We start from the raw sequence: 24,294 nt of genomic DNA, 5'->3' as shown, positions 1-24,294 counted from the left end.
CAATACCCTCCCCCTGCACATGCACCCGATTCCTCTCTAAGATTATATGTCAAAATTACCAAATGTTAGACATCCAACAGCAGATGGAAGGAAGGATAGGATATGTTTTATTTCAATATGTTTTAACTTTGATGTCGTTAAACAACCCCCCCCCCACCCCCCTAACTTTACCCTTTCCAGACGAAAGTGAAAACGTTCATGGTCTACTTTAGTATATTTTATTTTAAAAATATATACATGATTAATGTGTTACTAGTATACAAACTAAACTTTGAAAGTTCTACTAACACTTTATAAAATATCAATTCTGAAATAGGAAGGTACGACTGTCGATAATACGTTGTCAAGATCAAACCGGTTTTAACGAAAGACTCTAGTACCGTATTCTTAACCGAACGTTCTTCGTACAGCGAAAGATTTCTCTTTTAATTTTTTGAGACGAACCCTACAATTTGAAATTGGCAAACGCACGTGTTAACTGAAACTGACAACAGGCTGTCGTTCCTGCTTTGTCGAGCTATGGCGGCACAGGCGACGAATCAAACGTATATTTTAGGCGATCTTCGTTCATAGCGAACACACACGAGTTTTTGAAAAGTGCATTTGAGCTTGTATTTCATATTTGTACATGATGTTATAATATGGTAACCAGAGACTGTAACTTTAAATCATTACCGAAACATCCTACACAAAATGCGGTATTTGATAGCAAATGTATGGAGTTGTTTGATGCAAGGCCAAATGCTATTCGTACATTTGTTCTTCGCATTCAACGGGGTTTTTTTGTTGTACATTTTCAACATTGATTTAGCAGACACTTTGGAAACTCGTTCATATTTTGTTTTACCACCTTGGTGTATTACATCTCCTAAAATTGTGTTTGATCGTACAGATGTGGTTGTATATAAACAATTTTTCATGGCAATCCAAGACTGGTACCGTGATTATATTCCTGTTTACACAGACGGATCACGGGATGGGAATTACGTGGCTTGTGCTGCAGTTTTTCCATCACACACAATACTTTCCACAAGACAGCCTGACTCAACATCAAAGTTTTGTGTTGAAGTTTGAGCAGTCTTTAAAGCTTTGGAAGAAATAAAGGATTCTAGTGCATCCAAATTTATTATTTTCACAGATTCACTTTCGTGTCTGCAAGCTTTAAGCAACATGAAGCTGGACCATCCCTTATTTGGATTGGTGATACGAAAGTGCATCTTTTTATCCATTGTCAATAAGGAAATCAGGGGTAATGAAAAAGCAGATTCAGCTGCCAAATCTGCTTTGGATTTGCCTCATGTTAGGGTTGGAGTGCTATATACTGATTTTAGCATAGCATTAACCAATTTATCTTTTCAACGTGGCGAAATGATTGGAATGGTGCGGTTGCGACCAAGCTTCGTGCTGTCAAGCCAGTCCCGGGAGAGTGGCAGTCCTCCTAAAGGCAGTGCAGGAAGGATGAAATAGTGTAGTTTTATGTCGTGCTCGCATCGGTCATTCCTACTTGACCCATTCATATATCTTGAAGAAAGATCCTCCACCTCAGTGTGAGCACTGTCAGTGTTTTCTAACGGTACGCCACATTTTAGTGGAGTGTCAGCATCTCCAAAGAACTAGAAACGATATATTTGGTCAAAGAAATGTAATGGAATCCTTTCCATTCCATATCACACACACACACGCACGCACGCACGCACGCACGCACGCACAAAACACACTGGTGGGGCGGACCGTAGCCCAGTGGTAAAGCTTTCGCATGATGCGCTGTCGGTCTAGGATCGATTCCCGTTGGTGGGCCCATTGCGCTACATCTTGTGACTCACAACTGGTGTACTATCCTGTCTGGAATGAAGGAAGGAAAGAAGGAAGTGTTTTATTTAACGACGCACTCAACACATTTTATTTACGATTATATGGCGTCAGACATATGGTTAAGGACCACACATGGGCTACTCTTTCCGATTAACAGCAAGGGATCTTTTATATGCACCATCCCACAGACAGGATAGCACATACCACGGCCTTTGTTACACCACTTGTGGAGCACTGGCTGGAACGAGAAACAGCCCAATGGGACCACCGACGGAGATCGATCGTGATGCATATAAAAGATTGGTGTATGAAATGCTGTTGTAGGATTTTGTCCATCTATTGTACATTCATTACATGCTTTATCATTTTGGCTTTTGCAGTGACCTTTCCAAAAATGCTAGCTAGACAACTAGTCTCAAAATAAAATTGATAAAATATCTCTACATGTAAATTTAAAATAAATAAAGAGTTCAAAATTCAAATACTTCACACTTTATTTTCATCTTTTCCATTATGATTTAGTGAAATGTGTTGATATTTCGCTATTGAAGACATTATATTTATTCTTTATCTATGCGTATTTTATTAGTATTATTAATAAGCTGATGAACAATTCATATCTGATATAAAACATTTTAACAAATGTAATTATTGTTTTTATTAATCCAGCTTGTAATACAGTATAACTGAGATATAGGAGTGATTTTTAAAAATTGGGTTCCAACCTATGTATATTGAAATTGTTTTAATGGACCATTTATCAAATTCAAGATGACAGCTACATTAAAATGTAACTTTACATTTAATTAAGAATGCTAAGTTGGCATATTCACAGATGATAAAATCTGTGTATAGCAGTTTTAATTGTAGTTTTAGAGGATTTAGAACTCAAGATACCGACAAAGGCCGTCTCATAAATGGCGGCCATCTTGAAATCAAGATCATATTTGCCAGATACATTACAGATACATCACAGATATTGATAACATATGGATATAGCAGTTTGAATTGTGATCTAAGAGCATTTAGAACTCATTTTATTATTTAAAAAACGTCTCGTAAATGGCGGAAATCAAGAAGTCAAGATCAAGCTTGTCAGATACATCACAGATATTAATAAAATATGGATATAACTGTTTGAATTGCGGTCTGGGAGCATTTAGAACTCATTATATTAAATAACCATCTCATAAATGACGGTCATCTTAAAATCAAGATACAGTTTTTTAAATATATCACGGATACATCACACACATTAATAAAATATATGGATATAGCAGTTTGAATTGTGGTCTGACAGCATTTAGAACTCAAAATATCGACAAAACCATCTCGTAAATGGCGGCTATCTTGAAATCAAGATATAGTTTGTCCCAAAGCACTTAGCTCACAGGACAAAATCTAATCATAGGACCTGCAGAAACAGCAAAAAATAGAATAAATAGTGCTTTTATCCGGTCTGTCCCCATATCATCCAAATATAATAAATAGTGTTTTTATCCGGTCTGTCCCCATATCATCCAAATATAATAAATAGTGCTTTTATCCGGTCTGTCCCCATATCATCCAAATATGTCACTAAGCTACTGGACTATATGGTTATTGATATATTTTGTTTTCTTTTAATAAAAAATCTAAATATTTTGTATGTGATTAACATTTACTGATTCATATTTTTGAGTAACCCAACAAAGAGCAAAATAGCATAACCATTGAACATATTTGATTTTTGTTTTAATAAGGAACACTGAGAAAGCTTTCAGTTGCCACGAAAATAGAATGATGGATACAATTGCATATTTACACAATTAAATGGCTAAAACATTAGGAATTAGCCAGTCAGGGGGCCAGAGCCAGAAAAAATTAAAATAAAAACGTGTCAGGAAAGGTATATTTTTGTATCATATATTTTCTGAACCGGGAACATATCTAGTTCATGAAAAGTATACCCAGCACATTGTAATAAGCAGTTCATACAGTGATGTTCTCGTATTGATTTTTTTGTAAATTATCGTAGTATAGTTAGAAAATACTTGTATTTTCGTAGTAAATAATTAGAGTGAAAAAACCACACTTGTTTATCTCCTCACATGTAATGGAGGACGATATGCCAGTCATACCTGGTATACACCAGTACATGTTCTGTATGGCCAGCTAAAGAGAAAATAGCATTGTATCATGGCTTCTGTAAACTACCTAACTGGCTACAACACTCTGGGCTCTTTATGGGGTTATGGAAACGCTAAGTATACTGCATAATGATGAAGAAAGTTGAACTGTTTTAGTAATTCCCAACCTGAGAACATAGAAAATATTGTTTTAGGAATACAAAAAAAAAGTTTTATCTATGTACATATACCAGTGGCATAGGAAAGTGGCAAGGCGGGAGAGGGGCGGGCGCACGCACGCACGCACGCACGCACGCACACACAGAGACACACATACACACATACACACACACACACACACATATATATATATATATATATATATATATATATATATATATATATATATATATATATATATATAGATACATAGATAGATATGGATATAGATATAGATATATACACATACATAGATATAGATACATAGATAGATATGGATATAGATATAGATATATACACATAGATAGATATAGATATAGATATATATGTGGCGTAGGAAGGTGCCAAAAAGTGGGGGCACACCTTTATATACATGCATATGCATGTATGTATGTGTATGTGTGTATGTATCAGGCCCGTAGCCAGCCATATATGGGAGGTGCGTTAAGATATTGGGTGGAACTAAATTTATATTTATACGGGCGCGAGAAGTCTAGGGGGATCGGTGGCATGCTTCCCTGAAAGAAAATTAAAATGTAGATGCTCAGAGGTGCATTCTGGAGCTATTTGTGATGGGTTTTTAATATTTTATTTCAGGTATTTTGAGGTTGTAGCGCGTAATTTTTTTTATAATACTTCAAGAGCAGCAGTAAACTTTAGCTGCATTAAATGTGTGAAACGTTGTGAAAACCTACCTGTGCTCGACTATTAGCCAGGTACGACCGAGCAGTGTCGCACTCATAACAGAGCGATCGCTCAAAATATGGATACGATCATTGACAGATTTGGCAGTAGCAAGGGGCGAGACGCATATTTGTTTCTAAGACCAGCATATAAGTGAACAGAACTAGTTACACTGTGAAACATTACATTTCTATTTTGTACTTTAATACTTTTTAATTGTAATCCATGCAAAATGCGTAGTGGTTCGTTTGTAACCCTGTTTGGTGTTTGGTAGTGCTTAATGCAAATGTGAATAAACGTTATCGAGATTCGGGCATTTAAAAAAAAAAAAAAACCCTCTAAATTCGGGCAAATTTCAGCCCCCCCCCCCCCCCCCCGTGAAAAATTGGAGCCCGTACGCCTGTGAGGGGCTGTATGACGAGTATAATGTTATCATTAACAGACAAGGATTCATAGTTTGTAAAAACAGGAATCTAGAAAATAAACAATTGAATAACTAAAAGCACGTGTGGTAAAAGAAAAAACAGCAACAAAACCCCCATCAGTGTGTTTAAATTTTGGTACTGGGCATAGCTTTCGTTTTCTATTTGGTGTATTGAGGGCATCGGAATCGCTTTTGTGAATATTTACGCCAGTTGCTCCTCCTTGATTGTTAATTCGACAAGGGTATTGCAATCGAATTCCACCAATGACTTTATTCGAGACGGAAAGAAATGTACATGTTAAACATATTTACGGTACCGATACCAATCACATGCCAAACACGGTTTGAGTTGAGAACGCATTCGGCAGTGTCATCTGTTAAATAAATTCATCTCTAAACAACACGCAATATAAAAATCAATTCGTCCAACGCAACAGTAGTCATATTTAACTGACATTTATTTATTTTTTGGGTGATCGTAGTTGATCAAGATATTTCGTAAACGTATTTATTTTATTGACCAGTTATATTATACCTTTTTTCTTTTTTGTAAGAAAAGCGTCCATCGTTTGGCAGCTCTTGTCTGCACATGTTTTGTTTCGCTCTCTTTGCTCAAGTCGTCCTATAACAGTCGTAGTTTGTGAGTCAACAAAACAGCGCGCCACAATTACTTACATGATAGACTTGTTCTCAATTAAATATACCCATAACGACGCCTTGCAATATCATTCGTGTAACATATGTACCATTTTAGGCCAAAACATATTTACGGAAATTTTCGAAATTAATATTTCAGCTTCTACAGAGACGAGCTAAATAATATCAGGGGGCGGGCTTCCATTAATGGTTTTTAATAAACTAGCATTTAATACAGCCATCTGTTAGGGTAAACGTTAAAATACTTATATTCCACTGAAAAATATGTGCATGTTTGCTCCCGAAACTGTCTTTGTTACCGAGTCAGACAGTAGAAACCTTATCGTTAGGCGAGGAAGTAAATTTCTGTATCATTAGTTTCATTATTAACTACTGCATAGGTCGTAGTTAATAATGCAGCTAGCGGTACAGAAAATCGCAGCTAGTCATTTAGCCAGATTAATGTACACTTCCGTTCGTACACAGTAATATATATATACAAACACATGCATATTACTTGCAAATATCAAAACTTTAATAAGATGCCGTTTTAACGAGTCAATCATCAATGAGCCCTTTTTCTTGGTCTCCCCAAGACGTGTTCGTAAGTATTTCTATTGAGCACAAAACATATTGTACATTTTCTTTTCTGTAAAAGAAGGAGACTGCACACAATGTGACAAACAATAATAGTAATAGAAAACTTTATTAACGTCAAAACATAAAAGAACAAGTCGACAACTACTCCATAATTCAGTAGTAACAAGGGGCCTTTGTTGCAACCGACTGGAGCGTGAACACGCCGGAAATAAATTCGTGGCTGACTGGAACCGCTTAGCGCTATGCAAATCAAGAGCAGATAAGTATGTTTCTAATAGAGGCTATAGTGACACATGTTATACTTCCGGCCCCGGTTACTAAAAAACTAAGGCTCTTTTTCAGCCTCCGCTGCAGGACTATTTGTACGGTGAATCCATTTCAAATCAACAAATATGTAGGATTGCCCATGCACTTCAGTCTCAGATTTACATGAAATTTGTACCAAATATTCCTAATATCCACATGAATAAATCCGAAATCTGGGTTCTGTATTCCAAGTACTATGAGAAATGATTAATTTGCTAGCCGTGGCACTGGTAGGTGTTATATTTTGCTCGAAAATGGCCACCGTCATTTTTGTGCTATATTTCAAGTCTCATTATCTCAGGAAATAATGTACAAAGAGATATGAAATTTTGCATGAGTATTAAGACACTTATAGCAGTAGTTAGACTGAATACTTAGTGATAACTGCTGAACAGTCTTTAAAATGACATTTTTATCTTACGATCAGCCATTCTTGAGACAATAAAACACTGCCTTACATTCCATATTACACACATTGGAACTGTTTTCCCTGTCAATACCACCCCCATGCTCTGAGAATGCTAAAATCATGCATAATTATAAAATAAATCTGGTAAGAAAGACTTCTATGTGGATAATGAAATTGCGTAAACTACATACCAGTAACTATAAAATGGGAAAGTTTTGGGATTTTAACAGTATACCTACATCGTTTTATTTGTTGTTTTTTTCATTGAAAAGGCTCTCCCCAAAACAAGAAATTTCGATTTCAGAAGGATGTTGTTCCATAATTAATCGTCACATAGTTGTAATATTTAAGATTTATACAACAATTAGGGTGGACTTAAAAAGAAAAAAGTCAAATGTGTGTGAAGAATATAAGACAATGTATTGTGTCTCAAAAATGGCTGCGCAAAAGATAAAATGGAATCTAAAAGATTTTTCCGTTGTTTTCAAGCATTCAGTATGACTATGACTACTGAAAGTATGACTACTGAAAACTACCAGTCTGCTACTTGTATCAGACCTTTATAAACTATTGGTGCCCATACAAAGTGTCAGATTAATATGTACATTATTTGCTAGGATAATGCAAAACATACGATAAATATGATGGTGGAAATTTTGGAGCTAAATGTAACATATACCATAGTTTGCAAAATAACCATTTCTCAAAACTACTTCAACTATAGAGCACATATTTCAGATTTATTCATGTAGAAGATCGAGGAATGTGGTACAAATTCACCGTAAATCTGAAACCGAAGTGTGTAGGGCATTTGTTGATTTGAAATTTTAAAAAAAACCCCACCATGTCTGCAGTTTATTTCACGGGCAGGATCAAATGACTGTTAGTAATGAAACCAAATTATTGATTTTAAAACTCCTTTGAAAGCCGCAAAAGACACGCCTGGATAGCGCTAACGGGTGTGGGGTGGGGTGTGGGGGGTGGGGGGTGGGTATCAATATTCTAAACTGTTCTGGGGTGGACACCCCCCCCCCCTAATCACGAGCTTCAAGACTTTCGCGCCACCCTATCCTCCTCCCCACGAGTTCCACCTCCTTCATAGTCGACATCCATTTCCCTGGGGTTGGGTGGGGGTGGGGTTGTTGGTGGTGGTGGTAGGTGGGGGTGGGGGGGGGGGGGGGTAGGGGGTGCAGAATGACTAAATTCTTGATTTTGTTTCTCCATTGGTCCAGGATGTTTCCGCACCAATATTTAGTTGAAAACGGTAGTGTTGAATAAATTACACTTCACCTGACCCAAGGCACCAACAGAGGATACTTTGATAAAGCTTCCAATGAACCTTACATATATCAAGACTATTTCGTTATAGCATTTGTCGAAGTAGATGATTTAAAATTTCAATGGGCTTAACTGTCCCCTTTTAGGCCCTAAATGCAGTTCAGAGAAAATATATATACAATCAATTCATAAAATGTTTTCGGTAATGGTATTTAATACAATTTTCTCTCAATGCAACGTATCATATAAATGTATTATATAAATGATATATTATGTTGTGTCTCCATTTGCCAGGTTCAGATGGTTCTAAATATACTCTGACAAAACGAAACGCATAGGTGATAGAAGAAAAGTGTTTGATTTTACAAAATATAGGGTTTTTTTCGTACAATGTTGCTGAATGACCATGTTTGTTAATGTTCCTGGAATGGGACAGCATGCCCAAATGCACCCTAAAATAAATTTAACGTACGTTGTGGCACGTTGTGCGACAATTGCAGGAAATCGGCGTGAAATGGTCAGATTTTGGCGAATGCACGTGAAACTCGGGGAAAAGATTGGGGTAGTGATGGGTATTTAAAGCTGCAATGCTCGCAATGATGCCTCATTTCCATTTCGACGTAGACGAGTTACAAGATGCCAAGACTAAGCCTGCCGAATCGAAACATTGCAACAGGCCGCCTCCAGTTAGATGAATCGCAGTCAGCAGTCGCACGCCATATGAACGTCCATCAGAGCACCATTTCGCGTCTCTGGGACAGGTTCCAGCAGTTTCAACCAGCTGAAGACCGGCCCAGAAGTGGAAAACCTGGCATGACAACTGCAGCACAAGATCGCTACATCCGGGTTCTGCACTTGCGTCATCGAACTGCCACAGCAACGAACACTGCTGGACGTATACCTGGTTTGAGAAGGGTGTCTGCACAAACCATTCGGAACCGAATTCGAGAAGCTGGTTTACGGGCTAGGAGACCGTATGTTGGCCCCGTTCTGCGACGTCAACATCAACATTTACGTATTCGCTGGTGCACGAATGTACAGGGGTGGAACTTGGGAAACTGGCAGCGAGTATGGTTCAGCGACGAGTCACGTTTCCTTCTACAGCGACGTGATGGACGACAACGTGTTTACAGACGCCACAATGAACGTTTTGCCAACAACTGCGTCGCCCAAGTTGACAGATTCGGTGGAGGGAGTGTCATGATGTGGGGAGCCATCTCATACACCAGCAGAAGTGAATTTGTGTTCGTACAAACCTGACAACTGTACGCTACCGGGATGACATTCTTCGCCGTCACATGCTTCCCATTTTGGATCGACAGAGAGAACTCTTTCAGCAGGACAATTCCAGGCCGCATACGGTACGTGTAACAATGGATTTCCTACAGAATGAGAACATTAATGTGCTGCCATGGCCATCAAGATCGCCAGGTCTCAACCACATTGAACATCTATGGGACGAACTGGACAGACGTGTACGCCAGCGTGACCCGGAGCCTCAGACACTTCCGCAACTGTCACATGCACTGCAGGAAGAATGTGCCAGGATTCCACGTGCCCGGATTCAGAGACTCATTCAGTCTATGCCAAGGAGATGTCGCTGTTGCTGGTGGCCACACAAGGTACTGATTTCAGCGCCCTCGTGCGACACTGCTTGGTGATGAAAACACCTCCACTGCCGTCAGTCCATAGCACGAACATTGTCACATACTCATGTCACATTTGACTTTGATACGATCATAAATAACGAATTTATGCCGCTTTGTAATAAAGAGATAATTACATGAATATTTCGCCTATGCGTTTCTTTTTTGACATCTGTAATATACACATTACTTTGGGTAATATCAATCCAGGTTTGCAGGACAGCCTAAGGTAATATTCGACATTCGTTCTTATGTGATAAATGTAGCCAAATTACCGGTTCTAACATTATTTACAATTACACTTTTGAATAAATAAACATATTAAATGATTAATGGTGATGTTTTATTTGAGACAATGGTAATCCTGTTTGTGACTAGTGGTGTAACAATACATCGAACTATCGATATGTTGCGATAGTCAGTGCCTCGATAGCAATGTATCGATAGTTAATTCAGCTATCGATAACTATCGCAATTGCTTGCTCAAATATCGATAGTATGCACAGTGAAAGCATAACAACAACAATGTGTTGTCTTTATATTATAAATGTATTAAATAGGATTACACTACCTAGTGACATTATTACAAATATTCCAAGTTCAAACACAGACAAACACACAAACATACGTACATACGCACACACAAACGCACGCACGCACATACATACTGGGAGACTGAAGTAAATAGTTTTGCGAAATATCTATTAATAGTACTATAATCGAGCGATTTAAGAATTCTCAATACTATTGCAATACTATTGCAATAGTACTATCACTATTGCAATACTATCACAATAGTATTTTAACTATCACAATACTAAAACTAACCCCAATAGTCACCCCTATTTGTGACTGAATGATAAGTCCGTGCTATGACCAATCTTTACCATATGCCGAGTGTAAAGAGTTCACCTGATGCGCCATTTCTTCATCCAGCCTTCTCTGGCGTGCCAAACGACATGGTATATACTACCCTGTCTGTGGGATGGTGGATATAAAAGATGTCTTGCGGCCAATCCAAAACGAGTAGCACATGTAGTGACGACAGTGGGTTTTACATTGAGCTATTTCTCGTTCCAGACAGTACATCACGACTGGTATATCAAAGGCCGTGGTATGTGCTATCCTGTCTGTGGGAGGGTGCATATAAAAATCCTTTGCTACTAATGGAAAAATGTAGCGGGTTTCCTCTCGAAGTCTATGTCAAAATTACCAAATGTTTGACATCCAATAGCCCATAATTAATAAATCAATGTGCTCTAGTGATGTCGTTAAACAAACTGTTTCCTCTATCATTATCTGTGTTATTCATACCAATATGTCTGACGCGATAACCGTAAAATAAATTAGTTGTGCGAGTCTTTAAACAAAACATTCTCACTTTCCTTCAGATGCTAGTCCTTCATTTATTATCAAAGCATTTACTTATATCCGCAAGTTACAAACCATGGTAACAGAGTAATATCAAGCATACTTCACAGATCCGTCGGACCCATGTTTTTGTTTTTGCTTGTTTTTTTCAGTGGGTGTTCATTTCTGCCTAATATATTACATTAAGCTGTACTGAATTCATAATTGTCTTCTTTACAATATCTTAACTATCCAGTTTTGATAGTTCACTTGTTATGCTAATTCCATTTCCAGGAATTTGCTTTGAGAGAATATTAATGCTGGAATTTGGCGTGTTGATGAAACCTGTTTATCAAACTCTCGCAGATCAGAATCAAAGAAATCAAAAATATAATCATCAACATTCACTTGTGTTGAGTCATTCTTCCCCCAATACGTCTGTGACCCTCCTAGGTTTACCACGAGAGTAAACAATTTGTCTGCTCCAATGTTCACGGGGTTTGGAAAATACACCGAAAACATTTTGTTTTTTGTCTTCTCGACACAGGGTTTAGTTTCCATTTCTAACAGGGCATTTCCTTCCGTATCAAGCAGTTTTGTACAAATGTTAAAATTTCCACATTCTTCTTTTTTTGGACCATACAGCATGAACCCACGAAGTCTTATTGGTTTGTTGCATTTGAATGATAGGGCATCAGTCTTGTTAGTTGGTGTCCAGATACCCAGACTCACAGTTTTAAATCTGTATACAGTTTTACATTTCGTAATTCGTTTTTTCGTGCAAAATAAGCCAGGTTTCTTGTCAGGGCAGATGGAGTGTTGTAGAACACCCAGTTGTTCGATTGGCGTTAACAAACCACTAGCATCGACCACGTCAACAATAAACTCTAGAGGCAGAGCAGAAAACCTAATTAGTTCCATAACTGGACCAAGTACTTCACGTTTCGCTTCCGGTGTTACTGCTATAGCTTGTTTCTGACACTGATGTTCAGCCCAGTTGTTCACAACATGAAACACATCAACCTCCTCAATTTCAAGGTCGTCTGACTTGATGATATCAACGACAGACTCACGGGACAGGTCTAAGAATCCTGGTGATTTCACAAGTGAAGCTCCATTTTCATCGATAAATTCCATCACTTTTTCAATGAGCCACTTTTCGTCAAACATCTTCGCTTGTTCCAGGAGGACAAACATATTTTCAACTGTCATGGCAGCATTCAGAAATATCAGACACTGATCTCGTAATTTTACAATGTTGTACTTTTTAGCCAAGTATAGCAAGTGCATGACTGTGTTGGGTTCCACAATGACGTCATTTGTGTACACAAATCTAAAAAGAATGTAATTTTGCTCGAATTAAACAAAAATGCCCGAGTCTGGATAACATGTATTCGTATTAGCATTACTACCAAACAGCTATATAGGGTTGCAAACGAATCACTACGCATTTTTACATTGATTACAATTGATTTTTGAGGGTAGAATGATGGAAATACATGCTTAAAATGTCTCAGTTTAGCACATTTTACCCGAATTTGAGGTTTTGCTCCAGCACTAAGAGGGCAGTTGTCCCCCACCCCCCACCCCCCGCCCCATCTCGTAGGCTTATACCAAATGATCACATCAATAAAGATGTACAGATATGAATATTCTGAGAAAATACAACTTTCTATAAAAATGTTTTTTTTAGAAAAGACCGGGTACGATTAAATCACACACCTCAGAAACAAACTGAAACTGTCACCATCAACATCCGGGATTTCAATCTCACCAGTCTCAGCCAATGGACCACAAAGCATGGCGGAGAACACGTGACTGCGACTGATTAACATAAACCTGTGGGCACGAACTGTCGTCTGCTCGGTCCCAACTCTAAACGTGACGTCACAGGTGATCTCGTGTTCCAGCATGTACAGGTTCGTCTCTGCGAAGTCTCTCCCTGACTGCCAGTCTGTGGTGGTATTTTGTGATGACATGTTTCTCTTATTAGTTCCAGACACAACCACTCAAGCTAGATAAAAGAAAACAATTTATGAGTAACGGCTGAGCATCTTAATATTAAAGGGACTGTCCCGAGTTTGCTGCCATTGTTAATATGTTGCAGACTAAAAGAGACGTTTTAATGACTAAAATATCCTATTCATTACATTTCTCTACATAAAAGATCAGTGGCTGTATATTAGCTTTGTTTCTCATCTGATCGTCCCAGTGTTTGGGATCCAACTGGATCAAACTTCATTTTATTTTATTTTATTTTTTTCGTATCCAGTTTCAAATCCAGTTTGCTCTACTTACAAACATTAGGATGAACAGAAACACATACAAAAATTTGCAATTTTAGTGGTTAAAATAGTTTATTAACCAGAAATATTTTAATAGTAGCAAACTCAGGAGTCTCTTCAAAAACACTCGAGTGCACCGTATTTCTCTAAAATTAAACTTCTCTAAAATTTCGACCGTGATTTTTCTACAGCACGTCAGTGCCAATATTCTTCTAAAACTACGACCACAGGCAAATGTAAAACAATTGTGAATAAAAATTTCAACCACCCTGTTATTATTATAATTTTTTTTTTCTTCTTTTTTCTTTTTTTAAAGTCAGCTATTAACGTGCCCATGTTCAAGTTAAACGTGTGTGTGTGTATGGTGTGTGTGTGTGTATGGTGGCCCAAACAGGCTAAAATCATAATAACAAAGGTGTGTGTGTGTATGGTGACCCAAACAGGCTAAAATCATAATAACAAAGGTGTGTGTGTGTGTATGGTGACCCAAACAGGCTAAAATCATAATAACAAAGGTGTGTGTGTGTATGGTGACCCAAACAGGCTAAAATCATAACAACAAAGGTGTGTGTGTGTATGGTGACGCAAACAGGCTAAAATCATAACAACAAAGGTGTGTGTGTGTATGGTGGCCCAAACAGGCTAAAATCATAATAACAAAGGTGTGTGTGTGTATGGTGACCCAAACAGGCTAAAATCATAATAACAAAGGTGTGTGTGTGTGTGTATGGTGACCCAAACAGGCTAAAATCATAATAACAAAGGTGTGTGTGTGTGTATGGTGACCCAAACAGGCTAAAATCATAATAACAAAGGGTGTGTGTGTGTATGGTGACCCAAACAGGCTAAAATCATAATAACAAATGAAAACAAACAACTTAGAACAGTAACAAAATTAATACCCCAATGTAGTAACACGAAATCCCCGAACGCATACAAGACAGTGCAACGTCGTTTTTATTCCTGTTAGCTTTGGTTTTTTGACCTCCCAAATCTAAACCGATTTCTATTTCAGGCTGTACGTGTGGAGCATACTTAATTTGTTCACGACAGTAAAGTTTGGTTTATTTAACGACACCACTATAGCACATTTATTCATTTAATAATCGGCTATAGGATGTCAAACATTAGTAATTAATGAATAGTTGTCATGCACGCGCAAATGGCCGTATCCGTATTGGAATGTATAGGCACACATAATTTACGGAAGTAAAATAGGTCAATCGATACATTTATATAGTTTCGGAGATCGAACCCACCCTCATCCCTCTCATGCAATTTTGTTTTTGTTTAAATATATTTTCATGTAGCATGACTCGAACATCTATAAACTTAGAAACAGTCTATTCTTGCAGACAGGTGTAAACGGAATGCAAGTCCATAGGTAAACGGAATGCAAGTCCATAGGTAAACGGAATGCAAGTCCATAACAACAGTTGTCCGCCCGGACAGTATGCATGTCCTAGGTCTAATATTACTAGGAATGCAAGTCCTAGGACTTATATTTCTTAGGAATGCTGGTCTGACTGCCAGGATATCATGTCCGACCCAGACTTTCATTCCTGGACAATCAAAATTTAAGTCCGGTGGTACACATGAAAATTAAATTAAAATGTAAACAAAACATTTATTTAATTAACTTAGGATACTGGCGCCCCTACTACTCTTTTCTAGACTTTACTTTGTTTTGTTGTGATACCATCTCGTATCCTCCGGAGTCGGGCCCGTCCGTACCACTATACCAACCCATGACGACTGGACTATACCCTAGTCTGATTCTCTCTCTCTCTCTCGTTCAGACGGATCCGGCTTCTCAAGATCTGTATTTCAGCACGACTGTCAATCTAGGGGTTTTCTTGACGGGATGCAACCCATCTCGTCCCTACAAGCTGTGCACCATAACGGCCTTAACGAGGCCACTCACGTGGACATATAGATCGGACCATCAACTTTTAGATCTTCGTTCAAAAGTTTATGTCGAAATAACTTTCTTTTTTTAAATATTATTACATAGTCCGATCCTCTCTTCTTTCTCTTATTTATTTTTGGACTGTCCTTCTAAAATGTTCCAAATTATATATAAATATTCGACCGAGCAGTCAATTCTTTTTAATTTTGGCTTGTAACTTAAAAAAAAAAATTCTATTAACCTTTTTACTAATTGCTATTTTCAAAATCCTGCCCATTTACAACTCCGCCCCCACCCCCCACCCCCCCTCCTCCATCCGAAGTCAGGCCACCGATCTTATCTAATTTCTTTTTGACCACCCGATCTAATCTAGCGACCAAATTTAATGAGTAGAATTTTCTTTATTTAATTATATTAATTAGAGATGCGCATCAAAATTTGCCACAGTCTGGACCCCCACCCCCTGCATAATTTGTGCCTTCTTTGTCAATTTTGCAAACTAATTTGGCCTAACATATGACATGTCAGACTCTGGACTCTTAATCTGACCGGCCTCGGTGGCGTCGTGGCAGGCCATCGGTCTACAGGCTGGTAGGTACTGGGTTCGGATCCCAGTCGAGGCATGGGATTTTTAATCGAGATACCGACTCCAAACCCTGAGTGAGTGCTCCGCAAGGCTCAATGGGTAGGTGTAAACCACTTGCACCGACCAGTGATCCATAACTGGTTCAACAAAGGCCATGGTTTGTGCTATCCTGCCTGTGGGAAGCGCAAATAAAAGATCCCTTGCTGCCTGTCGTAAAAAGAGTAGCCTATGTGGCGACAGCGGGTTTCCTCTAAAAAAAGTGTCAGAATGACCATATGTTTGACGTCCAATAGCCGATGATAAGATAAAAAATCAATGTGCTCTAGCGGCGTCGTTAAATAACACAAACTTTACTCTTAATCTGAACCCACTATTATCCTGGGAAAAGGCCTGCCATATCATCGATACAAATTCCAGTGTATGGTTTTCATTTAAGGTTTATTATTTAATAGAAATACCAATGACTAAGAGTGTGTTTTTACAGCTCAATATCACTACACCGACTAAAACAAAACCGTAGCCACTGAACAATTATCATACTGTCAATAATATGCACACACAATTTATAGAGGTAATTTTAAACAGACTCATGACACTTTCATACCTGACAGTTTGGGTCACAATAGGCATGCAGACTCCCTTTCGGAAGGAAGTGAGAGGGGAAGGCTGAGTCTTTATTGCCCGAATGAAACAAAAATGTCCGAATCAGGAACACATTATATTATTTGCATTACTACCAAGAAGCTATATATAATTCTAAACAAATCAGTTTGTATTTTTACATAGATTACAACTAATATTGCGAGTAGAATGATGGAAATACGTGGTGAGGTTTTCAGGCCAGCTCATTTTGCCAGAATGTGTTCAGAGAGTTAACCCCACCCCCGACCTACCTCCACCCCCTGACCCCCACGCCTACTCCGTCTCGTACGCTTATGGTGTTCTCAACGGCCAGGTATAATAATACAGAGACCCCCCCCCCCCCCCCCCCTTGTCTCGTATGCTTATGGTGTTCTCAACGGCCAGGTATAATAATAGAGAGACCCTCCCCCCCCCCCCCCCACTTGTCTCGTATGCTTATGGTGTTCTCAACGGCCAGGTATAATAATAGAGAGACCCTCCCCCCCCCCCCCCCCCCCCCCACACTTGTCTCGTATGCTTATGGTGTTCTCAACGGCCAGGTATAATAATACAGATACCCTTCCTCACACTTGTCTCGTACGCTTATGGTGTCCTCAACGGCCAGGTATAATAATAGAGAGACCCCCCCCCCCCCCCCCCCCCCCACACTTGTCTCGTATGCTTATGGTGTTCTCAACGGCCAGGTATAATAATAGAGAGACCCTCCCCCCACACACTTGTCTCGTATGCTTATGGTGTTCTCAACGGCCAGGTATAATAATACAGAGACCCTTCCCCCCACTCGTCTTGTACGCTTATGGTGTTCTCAGTTAAACAACTATTCAAAACCTTAGAAATCTATGAACGTGCATCCGGAGCTAAGGTTAATCTTCAGAAAACCAACGGTTTCTTAATGGGGAAACTTACGTATGAGAAAGACACTCCTCTTGATATAAGATGGAATAATGACAAAATTAAAATACTAGGTTTTTATTTTGGAAATATAGACGTTTCGGCAGATAACTGGATACCAAAAATTCAAAAAATTAAAACAATCTTAAATATATGGAGCAACAGAAAATTAACATTACATGGTAAAGTAGTTGCTGTAAATTCACTCGCCACCAGTGGCCTGTGGTATTTATCAAACGTTTTGGAACTTCCGGAAAAATATGCTAAACAAATTGATAAAATAATTTTTGACTTTATCTGGAGCTACAGAAAACATTTTATATCAAAAGAGCAAATTCAACTACCTAAGGAGTTAGGTGGTTTGGGAGTTGTAAATATTCGGTTGAAAATTAAAGCACAAAGAATTAAATTTGTCAGTAGACTTTTGAGTTTAGAAGGTGAAGGTAATTGGAAATCGCTAGCAGACTACTTTTTAGGCCAGTATAAAAATTTAAATATTGATAGACACGTTTTAAAATGTAAAATTGTAAATAATAATGCAAACTTCAAATCAATGCCGAATATTTACAAAGATATACTATTAATTTGGGAAGACCTTGACATAACACGTGACACAGAAAGCTACCAACAAATTTTGTACGAACCGTTACATGACAACACAACGATAAGTAACAAACAATACAAAAATATACGTAGTGAAAGACTAAATTTAGTCAAAGACATATGGGACTTTATGGACTTCGCTGGTTGTTCGACCAGCGCGGCATTTTATCGCCAAATAAAAGACCTACAGGACAACTTCCCGCGACCTTTACTGTGGACATTAAAAAACGAAGACCCCTTTGATGGTGACTTAGACGCCATCTTTCGGATCAACGTAGGTGATACGAAAAAAGACGTGACAGTCGCGACAACTAGGGACATATATACAGTTATGTTATTAAGAACTCACAAAGACGCATCATTTAAAACCAAATGGTTAACCATTTTTAATGAAAACATAAACTGGAAAAATGTTTGGCAAACACTAAATTCTGGATTAATTGAAAATCACGACTTTGATTTAATTTATAAAATGATTAGAAATGTAATTGCAGTTAGAAAACACCTCTATGGCTGGAAGATTGAGTCCACTCCGAAGTGCCTTTGTCTTGCACGCCTTTTTTCACTGCAACAAAACAAGACTATTTATTAAACAAATTGAACGCATTTTCAAAAAACTTTTTGGCAAGAAATTCAAACTAAATCCATACGCAATGATTTTTGGAATCAAACATAAACCTGGTAATTATGCGTCGCAATTGGGAATTTTTCTCTGGAGTAAAGCAATAAGGGTAATTTGGACAACACGTAAATTATTAGAGGGTGATAAGCCATGTAATGAAATGGCACTTTTCAAACATTTAGTTTATTCAAGGGTTAAAACAGAATACTTTGCCGCATTAGAACGGTCCAATAGAAGAGAAAAATTCTTAAAACACTGGTGTTTCGAAGGGGTTATTGCCTCGTGCAATGACGCCTTCGACATTACATATCAATTATGAAAATTAATGGCTAAATATGCACAAAATGTAGAAAAACTAGGCTTGTAGCTTTGGGGGCCAGGTCCGCAAACTAGGTTAATTTCTTGTAAATAGTTACTCTTTTAAACAACACACACTAAAGAAAGTAAAAGAAAACAAGAACACAAGCATGCACTAAACAATTTATTGATCATAATACAAGCACAAATACTCTTATGTACATAAATATTTTTAACATTCAAGGAGAACCTGGTTCATTGTAAATAGGTAGGATTTTGAAAAATAAATGGGGCACCCGGCAAATCGTCCGGAAATGCCCGAAACTGAAAAAAAAAAAAAAAAAAAAAAAAGCATTCGATAATCACATGACAATGACAGCAGTTCACCTTCCATTGATTTATCAACCAAGTTAGAAATAAAAGGTTATCAACAGAAAGTAATCCTGTTAGGTCATGTCAGGTGATAGGTTTTAACGTGTACATTCAGAACAAGCTGTTGTAGCACACGCCTGTCACATGGGCGTACATAGGATTTTGAAAAGGGGGGTTCCAATACATAGGATTTTGAAAAGGGGGGGGGGGTCCAAAATAGATTGCAGAGATATTGAGCATATATTTCTATGTTGAGTAAATATAATAATGTCAGATATCAATGTCAGATATATTAAATTATTAAAAAAAGCGACTTCGGGGGGGGGGGGTTCGGTCGAACCCATCTACCCCCCCCCCATGTGTCATCGGTCGAACCCATCGACCCCCCCCCCCCCCCCCCCATGCACAGGTGTCGACATTCGCCGGCTCCTCCGTCCAGGACAGGAAAAGTTTTGAATTGGGTGGGAGAGGGGGTCGCCCGCTCTGGCATGTGCAGTGGAGCACAAGCAGCCCGACCACGGTCGGTAGCGGACGAGGGTTGGTTTTGGTGCTCTTGGATTTGTCCAGTAGGATTAAGGTCAATTAGAAAATGTTGCGTACTTTCTTGAAGGTAATTTCCAAGTATTTCAAAATGTTTTATGGCCAACAAGTAGATGCCATTTTGATGATATGATGCATCAGTGACAAAATGCAATACCTTACGCAATACTCGTATTGGTGATGATACAATTTTTATGAACGTAATGTTTCGTTTTTCATAAATATGTTCATTATTAAAGGCACTGATCAAAGTTCTGAGGTACACGTACCTTTTCTGTTTACAGTTACTAAGGTTATAATAAGCAATTGCCGATAATATTTAACATATACCTCAGGTCAATACCTTTAACTCCTGTTGTGTGCTAGAATTTCATTATGTTGGATTTTTTTTTTTTTAAATAACATTAATAACAAAAATACGATCTATAAAATAGTTAAAAATCATTGTTTTAAAATGTACATTTTTAAGTTCCAGATTAAAAAATTTCCTGGAAGGTATGCCCCTGGAACCCCATACAATGTTTGGGCGTTTCGCACACTCAAGCAACTTCATATCCAAAAGGCCTAGACAAACATCTAGTCAAACCCTCCGACTCAAAATGCTGGCTACGGGCTGGTTAGTTATTAGTCATTAGTCATTAGTTATTAGTCATTAGTCACAGTTAGTGAGAAAAAAAGAGGGCGTAGTGGTATTGACTTAATGTGCCCCGTGCACTAAAAAACAGACACTTGTCACGACAACAACACTATTTTTCAGTGACTAATGGCAGGCTCGGCTTAATTTCTAACTTTGCCACTGACTAAAAAAAAAATTAGCAATTAAAATGACTTCTGTGTTTTTCATAGTTATTTCAATGTATTTTGTACCAGTTACAACTACTTATATTCTTGTAGTACTACCGATAAATGTTGTAATTATCGCAAACGAACGTGGTTTTGAACGAAAAAGAAACCCACTGCAATGGACGGATGGCGGTCCTAAACTTACATTTGCTTCGGCTTCAACACTTGTAGTTAACTGTTAACATGTACCTAGTGCTGATTATATGAACGTTAACGAGCGATTAAAAAATTACAAATAATAATTGTGTAAAATGTCGATCACCATACCTGTCGTTCTAGTTTCGGTTTCGTTTGCGATGGGAGGTAACTCTATTTTTGTGCTGCAATCCAATCAAGGTTCCACTAGACCAAATCACTTCCTATTATCGATACAGTTAACATTTTCCAATAAAATTAAACCTGCTGACTACAGGGGGAGGGGGATCGAAACACTGGCGTATTTATATGGGGGGGGGCAACCCACACTATGTATGTATGGCCAGAGACCACAATTAATTACGCTATATCTTTCTATATAGCCTTAGTTGCTATAACATTTTTATTAATATCAGTAGGCCCGTGGATTTTTGTATGTACCTTTGCCTGCCTGGGGGACACATACCCTGAAAAGGACAACCCCTGTTGTCCAGCTCTTTCTCCCAGCATATTGGTTTAAACAGACACACCCTCTAAACCTGACCAGAGTACACCCATTTTACACAAAAAACACAACTTTTGCATGGGTCATAATTACCACAAAAGTCTTCAATGTCAACAAGTTATGCATGTTTACAAACTACATGCTATCCCCTGTAACTCCAGTCAAACAGTTGCCATTTCATAGCGGTCTGCCATGAAATAATCACAGTCAAACAGCAGACTACTTGCGCGAACAAATTTCCGGACAACCAAATGGGAAGATAACTGTAATCTGAGGCCTATATATGATTGTGTGTATGATTTTATAAAATTTAATACAGTGAAAAAAGGTCAGATTGGGGCGCATTGCCCCCGTGACCCCCCACCCCACCCCTCTCGGTCCGCAACTGGATTGAAACCTCTCCATGCTTAAGTAAATTTTCTTTCTTCAATTTATTTTTCGGGGCAGCAACTGGACCCCCCCCCCCCCCTATAAACTTCACTCGCCAGTCTTGCCTCTCACCCCCAAATAAATTCTTGCACACCTGCTCTCGACTGTTAAATACAATGTTATCATGCATGTAGCCTAACTTGATCTTTCACTGGGGAGTCTGGTCGACACAATCTGGCAAGATGTCTGTCGGCATTTACATGTAGATAGGGTCACATTATGGTGTTGCGTTGTCTGTACATATATCCCTCCATAAACATTTTGTTTCTGAAGTATATCTTCATTATCAATTCATATTAGAAGATCATAAAACCTAGTATGCAAATACAAATTTGGATGGCAGTGTGTTACATTACATAACTAGGTCACTCTGACCTACTTTTGACGGGCATATCATGTAACTCAGCGGTACTCTTGTTAGTGGAAGATATATGTTGGTCACCCGAGTGTTTGTTACACTCCAAAAGCATGCACAAGTTTAATCGCATACATAAATTTACTCATGTGAATATATACTCTTCAAAAAAAGAAACGCAAAAGGGTACAAATGGGTTATAACTCCGATTTTATGTTTCCTGCTGGTTCATTCTTCGTGAATATAAGGTCATTGCATGTCCCAAACACATTCCCACGGTTACATTCGATAAAACGCAGCTACTGTACAATAAAGTTCCAAAATGTGAATATTCGCAAAAACGCAGCCACGTGCAAACCATGTCACCACTGCACGTGCGTTGTCTGCACGTGCAACATGAATACCGACAGTATAAAAGTGCAGGGTGTTCGCTTGCCTGGCCTCTGTATCTGGCCGACAGTTGACAATCCAGGACATGCCACGTCTCAGTGAACCGCAGAGAAACAATGCCATCGGCCGACTAGACGCAGGCGAATCCAGAACGGCCGTTGCCAGGGCATTCCATGTGTCCCCAAGCACCATCTCCAGACTGTGGGACCGTTACCAGCAACATGGATCAACACGTGACCTCCCTAGATCCGGTCGACCACGGGTCACTACCCCCGGGCAGGACCGCTACATCCGGGTACGCCACCTTCGGGAACAATTGACTACTGCCACCTCCACAGCCGCAGCAATACTAGGTTTGCGCAGGATATCCGACCAGACCGTACGGAACCGCCTACGTGAGGTAGGAATTCGTGCCAGGCGTCCAGTTCGAGGTGTCATCTTAACACCACAACACCGTCGACTCCGACTGCAGTGGTGCCAGATTCATCGACAATGGCCTCAACTGCGATGGAGACAGGTGTGGTTCAGTGACGAGTCCCGATTTCTGCTCCGACGTCATGATGGAAGATGTCGCGTGTATAGGCGTCGTGGTGAACGTTATGCGGCAAACTGCGTGCAGGAAGTGGACAGATTCGGCGGGGGTAGTGTCATGGTGTGGGCAGCCATCTCACACACTGGCAGAACTGACCTGGTCCACGTGCAGGGCAACCTGAATGCACAGGGCTACATTGACCAGATCCTCCGGCCACACATCGTTCCAGTTATGGCCAACGCCAACGCAGTGTTCCAACATGACAACGCCAGGCCTCACACAGCACGTCTCACAACGGCTTTCTTACAGAACAACAACATTAATGTCCTTCCTTGGCCATCGATATCACCGGATTTGAAGCCAATTGAGCATCTATGGGACGAGTTGAACCGACGCCTCCGACAGCGACAACCACAGCCCCAGACCCTGCCCGAGCTGGCAGCAGCCTTGCAGGCCGAGTGGGCCACCATCCCCCGGGACGTCATCCGTACTCTGGTTGCTTCAATGGGCAGGCGGTGCCAGGCAGTTGTCAACACACGCGGAGGCCACACCCGGTATTGACTCCAGATGACCTTGACCTTGGTGGTGTGTCCTATCACTTACTCACAATGGACTAGAGTGAATTGTGAACAATCCTGCAACATTTGGTAATTATCGGACTCACCATTCAATAACTAAATCAATTCTCCAAATGTTACGACAATGTGGTTTTGCGTTTCTTCTTTTGAAGAGTATACATTGTGTGTTAGATTTACTTACATGAGTAAAATTATTTGAATAAATTTGCACCTAGTCCAGAGGTCATGCAAAGTGTATTTATGTATGTGCCAATTTGCTCCATGCATGCATTTGAGATTCTGTTATGTTATTTCCTTCTTCTAAAACC

At 39.2% G+C, this 24,294-nt stretch overlaps 1 protein-coding gene across 3 annotated transcripts; it reads right to left on the bottom strand.

The window, feature by feature from the left end:
- Positions 1–1,222: 1,222 nt before the first annotated feature.
- LOC121376737 (BTB/POZ domain-containing protein 2-like) lies at positions 1,223–21,352 on the bottom strand. Of its 3 annotated transcripts, none has more exons than XR_005958517.1 (3): positions 18,894–18,956; positions 13,195–13,486; positions 1,223–1,842 (listed from the first exon to the last, which is right to left on the bottom strand). XR_005958517.1 is itself a non-coding variant. In XM_041504503.1 (3 exons), the coding sequence occupies exons 2-3, from the start codon at positions 13,449–13,451 to the stop codon at positions 11,746–11,748; spliced, it is 1,317 nt and encodes a 438-aa protein (XP_041360437.1). In that variant the 5' UTR covers positions 13,452–13,486; positions 21,330–21,352; the 3' UTR covers positions 11,509–11,745. The 3 variants fall into 3 exon arrangements, 2 of the variants coding, with proteins under 2 accessions (XP_041360437.1, XP_041360436.1); XM_041504503.1 differs by lacking the exons at positions 1,223–1,842; positions 18,894–18,956 and adding exons at positions 11,509–12,805; positions 21,330–21,352; XM_041504502.1 differs by lacking the exon at positions 1,223–1,842 and adding an exon at positions 11,509–12,805.
- Positions 21,353–24,294: the final 2,942 nt, after the last annotated feature.

Source organism: Gigantopelta aegis, chromosome 7 (genome assembly GCF_016097555.1).
Source record: "Gigantopelta aegis isolate Gae_Host chromosome 7, Gae_host_genome, whole genome shotgun sequence".
NCBI lineage: Eukaryota > Metazoa > Mollusca > Gastropoda > Neomphalida > Peltospiridae > Gigantopelta > Gigantopelta aegis.
The sequence above is the reverse complement of the archived record's forward strand: the minus strand, read 5'-3'. Positions and strand labels throughout refer to the sequence as shown.

Coding starts and splice junctions, on each gene's coding strand:
- LOC121376737 (XM_041504503.1), bottom strand. CDS start 13,451: ATGTCATCACAAAATACCACCACAGACTGGCAGTCAGGGAGAGACTTC. Junction 12,806..13,194: donor AGTTTCAGTTTGTTTCTGAG/GTGTGTGATTTA, acceptor CATTCTTTTTAG/ATTTGTGTACACAAATGACG.